This window comes from Pristiophorus japonicus, chromosome 15 (assembly GCF_044704955.1).
Source record: "Pristiophorus japonicus isolate sPriJap1 chromosome 15, sPriJap1.hap1, whole genome shotgun sequence".
Lineage (NCBI taxonomy): Eukaryota > Metazoa > Chordata > Chondrichthyes > Pristiophoridae > Pristiophorus > Pristiophorus japonicus.
In genome coordinates, this window is record NC_091991.1 from 65398524 (window position 1) to 65413686 (window position 15163).

At 42.3% G+C, this 15163-nt stretch overlaps 1 protein-coding gene across 2 annotated transcripts in view; it reads right to left on the reverse strand.

Annotated features, from left to right (window-relative positions):
* The window catches only part of bicd1a (bicaudal D homolog 1a), a 366450-nt gene that overhangs the window by 235253 nt on the left and 116034 nt on the right, over positions 1-15163 (reverse strand). For both annotated transcript variants that reach the window (XM_070901670.1, XM_070901669.1), the window contains exon 2: positions 8798-9010. In XM_070901670.1, coding sequence (XP_070757771.1) covers positions 8798-9010 — 213 coding nt within the window. The remainder of the gene's footprint in view (positions 1-8797; positions 9011-15163) is intronic.

Below are 15163 nucleotides of genomic sequence, written 5' to 3' on the forward strand. Positions count from 1 at the left end.
GAGAGAGATAAGAGACAGAAAGAAAAAGTTACAAAAAATATATTTTTAAATCTCCAACAATAATTAAAATCTGAAGGAATGGGACTGCAGACTGTAAAAGTTAATTTTCAGTGCCAGGAAGGTAGTTTGGCAGTAATTATGATTTATTACATTGTTAAAAATTCACATACTTGAATAGACAAACTTGAACATTTTCTGGCTTGTTTAGTGGGTAAGTAACTCAACTTTACACAGTTCCATGTATTTCAATGCCAAGTTATAGCGCAGCTTCTGGTAGAGCAAGGCAAATCAGAAAGCAACTTTCTGATTTCCACATTTAACCGCACGTGAGGACGCCGGAAGTTGCTGGCTGATATACTCCATAATAACGGTGAGCACCGATAGCCTCACCGTTATTTCTACCACAAAATCCAGGCCACTGTGTTATAACATGCACTCACTATTATAGTATGATTAGCATGGCTCCTCATCCTCACCAGCATGTGGCAGCACTGGTACACTGCTAATATCCCACTGTTAATACTGGGTTTCACTCTTAAATGAGATGGTGATGGCCTGACCTGGGTTTGACCTGATGTCCTATGGCTGACTGCTGACTGGCACGAATTCTGTGAATGAATCAACTGCTCTGTGGAAATACAAGGTCCTAGCTGCTAAATAAGTCCACACATAATAGAAAACTTTCACTTTTTCATTTTATCCCTTGGATTTATTTTTTGCGAATTTTGTGTAAGATGAGGAATGTTTGCACTGCGAAATGGAACATCTCCCAATTTGGGCATGTAATATCAGCGTCAGGGTCAGGTATAGGGAAACCTCATTATCAGCATCAAGCTCTCCCAGGTCAGGTATAGGGGGCGAATAATGTTTAGCAAGGACAGGGATGATGGGAGTGTGGGAATTTGTATAGGTGAAGATTCCCCGTGAAAAAGGATGGAGAAGAAAGCAGAAGAAAAGTGGAGCCTTTAGGCGATTAGGATGTGGGCAAGGATTTTGGCAGCAATGTGGAGGCAGGATTATTTTCTGGGGGTGGTAAAAAGCATTTACAATCATCTTGGTCAATGTCGCACAGTTCCAAGGAGGAGGCTATCAGCAGCAAAACCACGAGTGTGTCCCCTCAGTTGGACTATTTACTAAATTAAAATAACTTTGTAGCTTCCAATACACTTCAGATTAAGTTTACTATCTTTTTAATAAAGACAGAACCCAGACACAATCCAGGTGATCTCTGTCCTTTATTAGGTAAGGCTCTAATCACCACAGTAATGGCTTGTCATTTTAACCGTGTTATTTATTTGGTGCAATGGTTGTGAAGGCTTATCTGTTTTTCCAGAAGAGTGTTCAGGAATTCCCGTAATCTCTCACAGTCAGTAACTGCTGCCCAATTCAATTAGGCAATTCTACAGTCACAGACAGAATCAAACAGTGGCAGACATGGAATGGAAGTGTTGTGATACTCATTCAGCCAGTGCTGAGGAGAATCAGATTCCAAAATAAGCAGCTATTAGGTGAATATCTACCACAGACTCTCTCAACCATTGGCAGGGCTCCCAACATTCAACAATGTAAAATATCCCATCCCCAACTCTCTTTTGATGGGCAACTATCTTTGCAAAAATAGTTCGTCAAACATGTTTTTCTAATTTGGGCAGCAAGAATCAGAAGAACCGTAGAGCAATTGCACCACAATGAGAAGTGATGCAATAACATGTTTTAATGTGGTTTCTTAAATCATATTGTGTTTTTGCAAACAAACAGGAAAAAAAGATCATCATTAAGATGGCAGCACTTCAACTATATGGTACCTGCTACAGTTTTTATATTTCTGCCTGGTGTTCAGTGAACATGGTGCTGCCTCAGTTACAATGATGGCGGTTGACCCCTTCTTCATCTTTTGTCAGAGATCTGGTTGTCAGGAGATCAAAGGAACAGACATTTCAGGGAAAGTACATGAATCAAGGACTGGAACTCACTAAAGTTAACGTAAGCAAGAAAACATTATGAGAAAAATAATGGCACTAAAGACTGACAAATCCCCAGAACCTGATGGTTTCCACCCCAGGGTTTTAAAGAAAGTAGGTGAGGAAATTGCAAATAATTTAGTCATAAGCTTGCAAAGCTCTCTCGATTTACAAATTGTCCCTTTTGTCTGTGTTGTGTATGCATGCCTGTTTACTGTGTGATGTCTGTAACACTGTTATGCCACATTGAATGTACCCTTATACTGTACACACCTTACCGGTCAGTACACCAGAGTGTACTGCTGCTGGAGACCTAGTGGTTGCCTGCACACGGCAGATAACTCAGTATAAAAGGGAACTCACAGCTTGTTGTCATCACTCAGAAGCTGCAAATAAAGGACTACAGGTCTACGCAGTTTAAGTATCATACCCTGCCTCGTGGAGTCATTACTAAAGGTGCCTACATACACTATAACTGGCGACGGGAATACAAGGTCACGAACTACACGCTCAACATGTCTAACCTCAGCAACTTTCAGCAATTTACAGAGGGGGAAGATTGGGATGCTTTTGTGGAAAGATTGGAACACTTCTTTACAGCCAACGACCTGGATGGGGACACACCGGCTACACTATCGAACAAACGCAGGGCTATCCTGCTTAGCAGTTGTGGGCCCACCATCTACGGTCTCGTCAGGGACTTACTAGCCCCGGAGAAGACAACCACCAAGAGCTATGAGCAACTTGTAACAATCATACAGGAACAACTAAAACCAAAAGAAAGCATTCTCACAGCCAGGCATCAGTTCTACACTTACCAGCAACCTGAGGGCCAAGAAATTGCCAAGTATGCTGCACACTTAAGAAGACTAGCTGCACTGTGAGATTTTGGCGATCATCTTAATGAAGCACTAAGGGACATATTTGTCATCGGAATCGGCCACGAAGGCCTCCTACACAAACTGCTCTCGGCTGACATCACGGTCACCCTGCAGAAAGCAATTCAAGTGAGCCAGGCCTAAATGGTTTCGACCAGCGACTCCAGGCGAATACTGACCCAGGACTCTAAACCAGCGAGTGCAGTGCACCGCACCGCATGGATACTTCTAAAGGCAGAAATGCTGCCCCAAGTCCGCCACATGGGGCGAACCGGATGGTCCTGTGCTGGCGCTGTGGAGGAAACCACAGGCCCCACCAGTGCCGCTACAAAGACTATGCATGCAAAGAGAAAGGGCACCTTCAGAGAATGTGCAGAAAAGGCTGTACTCACCGTGTCTCTGATGAGTTGGCTGATCACCGGGGCTCCGACACAGATGAAGATGAAGCTGCTCAAACCCTGGAAGAAGAGTATGGAATCTTTACCTGCTCCACGGGAAGTTCTCCGTGGATGATGGAAGTGGACATCGATGGGGTCCCAGTCTCCATGGAGATCGACACAGGGGCGAGCCAGTCTGTGATGAGCCAAATGACCTTTGGAAAAATTTGGATGAATCCTGCCACTCAACCAAAACTGTCTCCTGTCCAGGCAAAGCTGCTCACCTATACCAAAGGTAAAATCCAAATCGCTGTCAGTGTAGACATCCAGGTCTTCCAGGGCGCGTGTTGAACAAACTCCCCCTGTGGATTGTAGCCGGCGACGGTCCCACGCTGCTGGGCAGGAATTGGATGAACTGGGTCCACATCAGGTGAAGTGGCCCTGTGGAAGAAAAGACCACCACAGCCTTCCTGCAGGAAAGCCAGGAAATGGCTGCAGCACCAGCAGCACAAGGAGAAACACTTGTAATCAAAATGGCCACCACCATGCCACCAGTTAGCATGGAGGAGCATCACATGACACCGAGCGGCCAATCGGATTTGAAGGCTCCCTTAAAGGAGACTGGTAACCAAAGAAATTTAATGGGGAAGTTTCAACTATTTGAGTACACGGACTTTAAAGCTAAAGATGCGATTAAAGGGTGCAAGTATTAAAATGTATGCAATCTAACAATGAATTGTGATGCTGGTTTAACTAATGTGACTAATGATGTGAATGCAGGTGTCAATAAGGTTAAGGACAAGTTTATTATGCTTAACAGTAATGATAGAGATTGTGAAATGCCTAATGTAACCATGTCTGTTGAAACCAGGACACCCAAAAGTGATGCAAATGCTAGAATTTTTAATGCAGGCTGTGTGATCAGAGTCAAGGTGTCATGTAGACCGGTAGGACACTGCCAAAGGACATTGGGTCCTACAGGGACCATGCTGATGCCAATGGAATCCCCCTGTGGGAGACCCCCCAGGTCCAGCAGGCTACCTGACCATGTAGCCTGGACCTTTGGAACGAATGTGATGCCCCTTGCAGGACACACAGACAGGCAGTGGGAGCAGACCCACTACAGGGACAGTGGTCAATGGGCAGCCCAGCCACCACCAATGTCAACCTGAACCAGACCAGCCCTACAGCCCCTGGCCACCAGGGCCAACATCAGGAGCATGAGGCCAATACTTTCCAGCTTCCCTGGCAAACCCTGGGATGACCTGACCCTCATCCCAATTGGTGGACAAGGAGCCCACCCAATCTTGTGGCCCTGCCCACCACCCCACAACTACCTCCCCGAGGGATCCCACAACAGTGACACCCACTTGGTTTGTGTGTGAGGGAGGGGAAACGTACGCGGTCAGCCTCAAGCACAGGGGTCATACCTGGCAACTACACAACCCTCACCACAACCTCCCATAGCCAACCACTAATCACCTCCCCTGGTCATGACAATAAGGATATGAAAAATGCTCAGGGGGGAGTATTATTGTGTATGCATGCCTGTTTACTGTGTGATGTCTGTAACACTGTTATGCCACATTGAATGTACCCTTATACTGTACACACCTTACCGGTACACCAGAGGGTGCTGCTGCTGGAGACCTAGGTGTTGCCTGCACACGGCAGGTAACCCAGTATAAAAGGGAACTCACAGCTTGTTGTCGTCACTCAGGAGCTGCAAATAAAGGACTGCAGGTCTACACAGTTTAAGTATCATACCCTGCCTCGTGGAGTCATTTCTAAAGGTGCCTACATACACTATAGTCTGGAAGATTGCAAATGTATTAAGTGAGACAGAGAAACCAGGAAATTGTAGACTGGTTAGTCTAGCATCTGTTGTGGATAAGTTATTGGAAATTTATAATTAAGGACCGAGTGACTGTGCACTTAGAGAAATTTGAGCTGATCACAGAGAACCAACATCGATTTGTAAAGGGTCGGCCATGTCTAATGAACCGAAAGGATTTTTTTGAGGAAGGAAATAAAGTAGTAGACAGGGGAATGTCTGTGGATGTAGTTTATATGGAGTTCCAGAAGGCATTTGATAAGGTTCCAGATAGGAGACTGTTAGCTATAATTTAAGCTCATGGAACTGAAGGCAAATTATTGACCTGGTTAGGAGATTTGTTAGGCAATTTGTTAGGTGGTAGAAGACAGAGAATAGGGATAATGGATAGGTACTCAAATTGGAAGGAAGTGATCTGTGATTGGGCCTCAACTATTCACTATATTTATTAATGACTCAGATAATGCAAGAGCGAGACAATTATCCAAGTTTGCTGATAACAAAGATTGGTAGCACAGTAAGTATTGTAGACAGGAACATAACATTAAAAAGAGGCATTGAAAGATTGATGGTAAAAACTGTGGGAGGTGGATTTCAATGCAGGTAAGTGAGAGATCATCCATTTTGGACCTAAAAAGGATGAGTATTTTTTAAATGGTGAATAGCTAGGAACAGCGGAGGTCCAAAGAGATCACTAAAATGTAGTAGTTAGATACAAAGCATAATCAAAAAGGCTAATGGAATGTTAACCTTTATAAGAACTAGGAGCAGGAGTAGGCCATTTGACCCCTCGCACCTGCTCTGCCATTTAATAAGATCATGGCTGATCTGATCATGGACTCAGTTCCACTTCTCTGTCTGCTCCCCATAACCCTTTATTCCCTTATCGCTCAAAGATCCATCTATGTCCACCTTAAATATATTCAATGACCCAGCCTCCACAACTCTCTGGGGCAGAGAATTCCACAGATTTACATCCCTCAGAGAAGAAATTCCTCCTCATCTCAGTTTTAAATTATAATTTAAATGGAGAAAAATTGCAAAGTGCTGCAGTACAGAGGGACCTGGGGATCCTTGTGCATGAAACACAAAAAGTTAGTATGCAGGTACAGCAAGGTACAGGAAGGCAAATGGAATGTTGGCCTTTATTGAGGCCCTTTTCTGAGACTATGCCCCCTAGTTTTAATTTCCCCTATGAGTGGAAATATCCTCTCTGCATCCATCTTGTCGAGCCCCCTCATTATCTTATATATTTCGATAAGATCACCTCTCATTCTTCTGAACTCCAAAGAGTATAGTCCCAACCTATCTTCAAAAGTCATCCCCCTCATCTTCGGAATCAACCTAGTGAACCTTCTCTGAGCAGCCTTCGATGCATGTATATCCTTCCTTAAATAGAGAGACCAAAACTGAACGCAGTACTCTAGGTGTGGCCTTACAAATACCCTGTACAGTTGTAGCAGGACTTCTCTGCTTTTATACTCTATCCCCCTTGCAATAAAAGCCAACATTCCATTTGCCTTCCTGATTACTTGCTGTACCTGCATACTAACTTTTTGTCTTTCATGCACAAGGAACCCCAGATCCCTCTGTACTGCAGCATTTTGCAATTTTTCTCCGTTTAAATTATAATTTGCTTTTCTGTTTTTTCTGGCAAAGTGGATAAGCTCACATTTTCCCACATTATAATTAGAGGGCGAGAATATAAAGGGGAGGAAGTTTTGCTACAGCGATACAAAGACTCCATTAGACCACATCTGGACACTGTGTACACTGCGCATTAGAAAAATATATTGGCCTTGAAAGGTATGCAGTGCAAATTCACCAGAATGTTACCAGGGCTCCAAGGGTAGATTATGAGGAGAGATTACATAAACTAGGCTTGTATTCCCGGAAATATAGTAGGTTAAGGGATGATCCGATCATGTTTTTTAAGGATTTTGAAAAGAGTGGACAGGGTAAAGAGAGGAGTGTAGGACAAGGGGACATAACCTTAAAATCAGAGCCAGGCCATTCAGGAGAAAATTCAGGAAACACTTCTTCACACAAAAAGAAGTAGATGCTAGCCCAATTAATAATTTTAAATCTGAGACTAATAGTTTTTTGCTACACAAGGGTATTAAGGTATATGGAGCCAAGGCGGGTGGATAGAGTTAGGACACAGATCAACTATGATCACATTGAATGGCCTGCTCGTGTTCCTTTGGCAGTGCAATGGTGAGGCAGAGTGTGCTGAAACTCCAGCATATGACAACATGACATGGGTTAGCTTCCCCAGTTCTTCTCTCCTCTCTTACGGTGAATTTGTGATCTCAGGAATTCTATCAGATGGATGCACCATAGACAGGCCAGCCACTGTCCAGAAGGGAGGCATTTGCAGTAAATGTAATTCCACAGCACAACATCATCATATGTCTGCGAGTAAGCCTCCTCCACACTCCCTCATCCAGTGATTAGTGTATGGCAGACAGGGATCCCAAGAGAGAATGGGAATGATCATAGCTAGGCCAGAACCGAAGAAACCGTGGATTTTAGTTGGCTCAAATTCAAGACAGGGAATGGATTGGAGTTGATATTCCTTCTGACTGTGGTAGAGATGCTACAATTGGCTTTGGCAGATATGCCTCAGAGGGCATTCTCAGATGCATCTGCAAATTATCTGGTTACAGTGACCAGAAAGTAATGATGACTCAGGGCTGCCAAATAATAGGGAAAAAAAATACCAAATAAATAGGAATTTAATTGCTAGTCATATGATTCTGCCTTTTTCTGTACAGAAAGAAACCTTATATAATGAATAAAAGGAACTCAATTTACGAATTGTTCTGTAACTTCCTTTGCAATTTAACCACCCGGTCTGTGTACAGAACTGACTAATAAAACAACCTAGGCTGTCTTGTAGTATTGAATTTTTAAGTTTTCTAGAATGCTTAGCTCCTGAAATAACGTGCCTTTGGCTGCAGCAGGCTTGGAGACCACTGCAGTATGTTCACACCGCAGCCGACACTGCTTGTGCTGGAGAACGAGTTTCCAATCAGATGTCAATTTTTTTTTTTAACAAACTTAAAATCTCTCTCATATCCCTGATCCCATCATATTCTATTTACAGATATGGCAAGCAGCTCGTCAAGGCATATACCTTGAATACTTCATCAATTTAAAAAGGATTTCATATAACCACATCTGGTGGCGAATTCACTATTTGTTGCGATACACACTCAATGTTCAGATCTCGGTCATGGTAGTGGTAGAGATGTTACAATTGGCTTCAGCTCCCTCAGGACTAGGGAGAGCAAAGTACCACTGCTGAGGACCTCTGCTACAAAGGGAATCAGATGAAGATAGGATCAGATTCAATTATGTTTCTCCCACTATGATTGAATGGCCTATCTACACTCATTTATGAAGAATGACCATTTGAGCAAAGTACTGGAGGTCTATGGACACTTGTGGAACTGTAACCCATCATTGCTTAGAATGTTCAGCAGACAAAAAGGGAAGAACATTTGGGAAAACAAAAACAAGATCCCTATCGTGCATGTATTTTATCGCATAAGAAAACAATGCATCAGGATACACGAGCCTGCTCAACCTGAAGCTATTGGTTTTTCCGGCATATTTTGCACAAACTGTGAAGAAATGTGACTAATATTTACTGTACTGTTCCCATCAATCCTGCTTTCTTATACCCGGCCAATGAGAGATCCCTTGCCTCCTGGTCTGGAGCAGCATAGGCACCATGGTTACCTCTTTGAGGTCCAAAGAGACAGCACTGAGTCGTTCATTTTCAGACTGGACGTTGACCACGACTGTCCTGGCTTGTTTCAGCTCTGTCTGCAGCTCCAGAATCTTACTGAGGTAATACGCCTCCTTCGATGCAGACTCCTGCAGAAGAGTCTCCTCACGGGTCTCACCATCCTCTGCGACTTTACGATGGTTCGAATATGCCTGTCCAAAAGCCTGAAAAATAAATGCAATGACATCTTTAATCCTTTTTGATTGCAAGTCACACATTTGTGTATGCACAGTTAACAAATAATGTTACATGTGGAGTCAAAGCTGTCAAATCTATTTTATATTAGAATATGACATGCAGCTGGGATTACATTACAACTGCACAACATTATACAGAACATGAGGGCTGCAAAACAGCAATAAAATCAAAGTCTGCTGATCTGACAGAACACTGGAAATAATTCTTTATGCCAGCAGTGATGCTAAGTACACTCTAGACAGCTTGAAAAGGACATTAAAAGAAAAAAATAATTGTGTTTCTCCTGGTTTTAGAAGAAACTTGCTAGATACATAAAAGGTTACAGCACAAGATAAAAGTTCATGGGGTTGGGGGTAACATATTAGCATGCATAGAGGATTGGCTAACTAACAGAGGACAGAGTGTCGGGATAAATGGTTCAATCTCTGGTTGGCAACCAGTAACTAGTGGGGTGCCACAAGGATCAGTGCTGGGACCCCAACTATTTAGAAGCTATATTAATGACTTGGAAGAAGAGACAGAGTATAACGTAGCCAAGTTTGCTGACGATACAAAGATGGGAGGAAAAGCAATGTGTGAGGAGGACACGAAAGGACAGACAGGCTAAGTGATTGGGCAAAAATTTGGCAGATGGAGTATAATGTTGGAACGTGTGAGGTCATGCACTTTGGCAGAAAAAAAAATCAAACAGCAAGTTATTATTTAAATGGAGAAAGATTGCAAAGTGCCGCAGTACAGCAGGACCTGGGGGTACTTGTGCACGAAACACAAAAGGATAGTATGCAGGTACAGCAAGTGATCAGGAAGGCCAATGGTATCTTGGCCTTTATTGCAAAGGGGATGGAGTATAAAAGCAGGGAAGTCTTGCTATAGATATATAAGGTACTGGTGAGGCCACACCTGGAATACTGCGTGCAGTTTTGGTTTCCATATTTACGAAAGGATATACTTGCTTTGGAGACAGTTCAGAGAAGGTTCACTAGGTTGATTCTGGGATGAGGGGGTTGACTTATGAGGAAAGGTTGAGTAGGTTGGGCCTCTACTCATTGGAATTCAGAAGAATGAGAGGTGATCTTATCAAAACGTATAAAATTAAGAGCGGACTTGACTAGGTGGATGCAGAGAGGATGTTTCCACTGATAGGGGAGACTAGAACTAGAGGGCATGATCTTAGAATAAGAGGCAGCCCATTTAAAAGAGAGATGAGGAGAAATTTCTTCTCTGAGGGTCGTAAATCTGTGGAATTCGCTGCCTCAGAGAGTTGCGGAAGCTGGGACATTGACTAAATTTAAGATAGAAATTGAGTGTTTCTTAAACGATAAGGAGATAAGGGGTTATGGGGAGTGGGCAGGGAGGTGGAGCTGAGTCCACAATCAGATCAGCCATGATCTTATTGAATGGCAGAGCAGGCTCGAGGGGTCGTATGGCCTACTCCTGTTCCTATTTCTTATGTTCTTAAATTCTTATATATTAACTAAATATTGCGGTAAAAATAACGGTGAGGCTGTCAGTGCTCACGATTATTGAAGTGGAAATCGGACGGCACATGCGCAGTTATACGCGGAAATCATGAAGTTGCTGTCTGAGGTGCCCTGCTCCTCCAGAAGCTCCACTAGAACGGTATCTCAGAGAGACTCACCATTGAAATACATGCAACGATGTGAATTTGCTGTACTTACATGTTAAGATAGCCATGAAACTCACCAGAAAAAGTTATAGCCTGTCTATTGCAGTGCAAGTAAAATTTTTATGGCGTGATAAGTCTTACTTACTGCCAAACAACCTCTCTAGTACTGAAAATTTACTTTAACAAGTGTTAAGTCTCATTCCTTCAGATTTTAATTATTGTTGGAGATTTTAAAACATTTTAACATTTAAACAACATGTTTTTTCAAGAACTTTTTCTTTCTGTCTCTATTTCACTCTCTTAATCCCATATGTCTTTCCCTCTCTATATTTCACATTCTGTACATGATTTGACATTGATTTAACTATTCTAACTTGCTCTTCCTGGTTTAGACTCTGCGCTGCTCGGTAACAATTCTTTAATCTGATTGGTTAATGCTGGTCTTAGTCACATAGGTCCCAGATCCCCTGTAGAAGACACTGTGCCAAAATGGCTCTCTAATCACAGAAAGATCCAGTGCAAAACCCCACAAAAAGTCTGTGGGCAAGTGTAAGTGTAATGAACAGCTGGCACCGTTCCTTCACCACGGGTTGTAATATCATTAGCTTCTTTTCTGCTCTAATTTCCCATTTTCTTTGTTTTCTTTGTCCTATCGTGAAGGTGCTAACTAATGCCAGGGTATGAATTGACAGACACCAGCAGCACTCCAATATTGACTAATGCCAGAGTATGAATCGACAGACACAGTTCAAACCTGGGACCCATTCTGCATGACTCAGTACTACACTGCACCATTAGGAGGGAGCAGGGTTGTTTTTAACATGATGCTCCAATCTTGCTCACTTTTTGCATCCCATCAGGCATCAGATCATTCTGTATAAGAATGATTTTTTTTGAGATTGATTATTTTAATATCCAGATTATGGATTATCTAGAATTGGGGAACAGCATCTGATACATCATTACCAACAAACCACTGAGTCTAAGGAAACACCAACAAGCCTGGCAATAATTGCTGCAGTTCAGGGGCACTTTTGGTGCTGGATCAAAGGGATTCTGGATTCCAGTATAATTTATTAATTCAACCAAAGGCTCTCAGAAAATGTCTTTACCATCAAATAATTCTACAAAACAATGCGATGAGCTGTGTTGCGGATCAGAGTACTTACTGCTGAGAGCAGCCACTCTCTTCACGGTGCACAATGACGGCCCATTATGCTGCAGCTGAAAATACATCCTTCAATACAGCCAGTCACACCCATTAATTATTAATGACGAGAGAACTTACTGGCAATTGTTTAGATCGAGAGCCACGAGGAGCACTGTAGTTATGTACAGAAAAATTCTCATTATTTCTGGATCTCTGAATGTATAGTTTCTGGCTTTTTCATGCCCAATAATAATGCACATTTGGAATTCATGTGGCACAGCCTTTTGCAGTGCACTGCCACAAAAAATGTAAAATAATGTCATTGATCTCAGAAGTCAGTAGTTAGAGGTTTGTAGAAAACGAACAGTTAATATAGTCAGCTTGTGTTGGGCCCAGAAAATAGAGTTGTGTGGGGATGGGACAAAGGAGCAGGGGAATGGGTCTCTTGGGAGAGATGAGCATGGAGAAGGAAGAGGAGATGGGGAAAATACTGCAGTATGGCAAGGATTCAAGGCTACAACCATTTAAGAATCAGTTAACGCTGTAATTGAAGTACTGTAGGATTTTTCTGGATGGATGAAGTAAGATGCGTTGAATGGCCTTCCTTGTCTGTATCCAATCTTATAATCCCAAAGGTGGGCATCCATCCAGATTCCACTGCTGATCTGTTAAAGACCATTCGCTTCACCAAATGTCAACACACTGCCTAATTTCCGAGAATCCAATATTCAACACAGATCACCTTCTTTATTACACCTGTAGCGTTACAGGGGTCCCTGATGTAAATTTACACAAATGACTAGAAATTCCTTCATGTCACACATTAATCCTACTTGCAAAATTACAGTAGGTACATGTCTGTGTTGTAAATGTACGCAGAAACTTAGCGCCCTCAAGAGTTAAGAGGATTTAGAAACATAGAAAATAGGTGCAGGAGTAGGCCATTCGGCCCTTCGAACCTGCACCGCCATTCAATGAGTTCATGGCTGAACATGCAACTTCAGTACCCCATTCCTGCTTTCTCGCCATTTGGACCGAGAGTATTCTAATCTGTGTTATTTACATCTGACTGAATAGTTTTAAAAAAAAATGAGAATACAGTAGAATATGCAAAGTCAGCTTTCATGACAGTTTTATAGACCACATTCTCTGTGACAAGAGTTCATCTAGAAATAATGATATGTACCAGGTACATTGTACAGGTGCTGTTTCGGACGGACACAAATGCCAGTGTCTCAGGAACAGGATACAATCAGTTAGATTATTACATTTTCACTTCTGTGTCTTTGATTTGATTGACTGCCAGAGAAATGTGATGGGAGTCTCTCTGATTTTGAGCTAGGTGTAACATAATCGCTGTAAATTTCCTGAGGGCTTCTCCTGCTCGGCCACCATAGCTTTGACAGAAAGCCCATTTACATGCGGAACCCTCAGCCACAGTTATGGCGGCAGAGCTGGACGAACTCCGAGGAAATTCCTGCCGAATGTGGCACAATGCACTGCCCATCATGTATGGAACCTGGACTTTAATGCAGACAAGAGTGATGAGAAAGTCTCTATTTCTGATGAGACTGGACAGTGCTACAAGTTTGAAATATGACGCCAACTCTAATCACCCAGATTATGGGATAAATCTTTCCCCTTTCTGACTATCATGCAGTGAATGAGGAGATGGACCATCAGTTCTGGACTCTGTGTTTAAGGCCAGCCTTGGTAGAAGGATCAAGGAATCTTCTGAGGAGCAATGTAGTGTTAGAACAATAACTCTCATTCATGGAAAAAGGCCACTCAAGGGTACCCCAAAGGACAGTGTTGGAAGAAAATCACTCTCATTTTGATTAAGTTTATGTAGAAGCATTGGATTGGATCTCAAGGTTTCAACATTGGCAGGCTTCAGCGCTCTCTGTCACTCCTCTCACTTCATACAAATATTTTCACTTTCAAAGAAGCCACGATTTTACTTTGAAAAAGAAATAAGTGCAGCAGCACTAGTCTTACATGTCACACTGCTTCTACATAGCAAGAGTGCAGTTAAATCCAGCACACAGAGGCTGGTCACAAGGGAGTGGTATAGAATCATAGAATAGTACAGCACAGAAGGAGGCCATTTGGCACATCCATTCTGCAGCAGCTCTTTCGAAGAGCAATCTAGTTAGCCCCACTCCCCCAGCTCTTTCCCCATATCCCTGCAATTTGTTCTCCTTCAAGTATTTATTCAATTTCCTTTTGAAAGTTACCATCGACTCTGTATCCACCACGCCATCAGTCAACGCATTCCAAATCCTAACCAGTCGTTGCAAACAAAATTTTCTCATGTTGTCTCTGGTTCTTTTGCCAGTCACCTTAAATCTTGCCCGCTGGTTATCGCCCCTTCTGCGATTCAGTTTCTCTTTAATTACTCTATCTAAACCCGACATGATTTTAAACACTTCCATCAAATCTTCTCTTAGACTTCTATGCTCTATATTAAGAAGTCACATAATTAGAGAATTTCAGTACTTCTAATCAAAAAATAAAGTTTACTAATTGTCAAGTCTCCGAATGCTGTCCTGAACCAAATACCAGCCTGTTGTTAAAAGTAAGCGTTATTCCACTGGAGCTAGGGCAGGGCACATTTGTTTTATCTTCCCAAGTCTTCTGGAAATTACAGATTGCAATCTGTCATTTTAATGCAAAAAGTTAGCTAAAAGGATACTGTTTGTTTTATTTAGGAGAAAAGTAACATGTTGCAAAAGACATTTCCTTCTTCAAAACCGCAAGCTGAATTAGTGTGTCAAAAGATAAACTTTTCTTTACGTTTTAACTCCTTTTAGGGGCATTCTAGAACCATACAATTTAACAGTACAGGAGGCAGCCATTTGGCCCATTATATTTTCGCTGGCTTGTTGATAGAACAACCCTAGACTAATTCAATTTCCCAGCTCTCTCCCCATGGTCTTCTTTCTTCCAATTTTTCCCCAAAAGATGCAATGGTCTCTGCCTCAACCACTCCCTGTGGAAAAACATTATATGCTTTAGAAACTCATCGTAAAGGAATTTCTCCTACCCTCTCTTTTCACTCTCTTAGCGATCATTTTAAATTAATGACCCCTCCTCACTGACTTTGAACCAGAGGAAATAGTACTTTCCCATTCACTATCAAAAATCTTAATTGTAAAAACCTTTTAATTTTCTCTGCTCCAGTGGAAATAAGTCTGCATATGCCAAGGTTCTCTTTATAACTGCAGTTTCTCATCACTGGCATCATTCTGGTGAACCAACACTATGGCCTAACTAATTTATTGTACAAATTCATCATTACTTCTTTACTCTTGTACTCAATGCCCTCTTTTATAGGTTTAT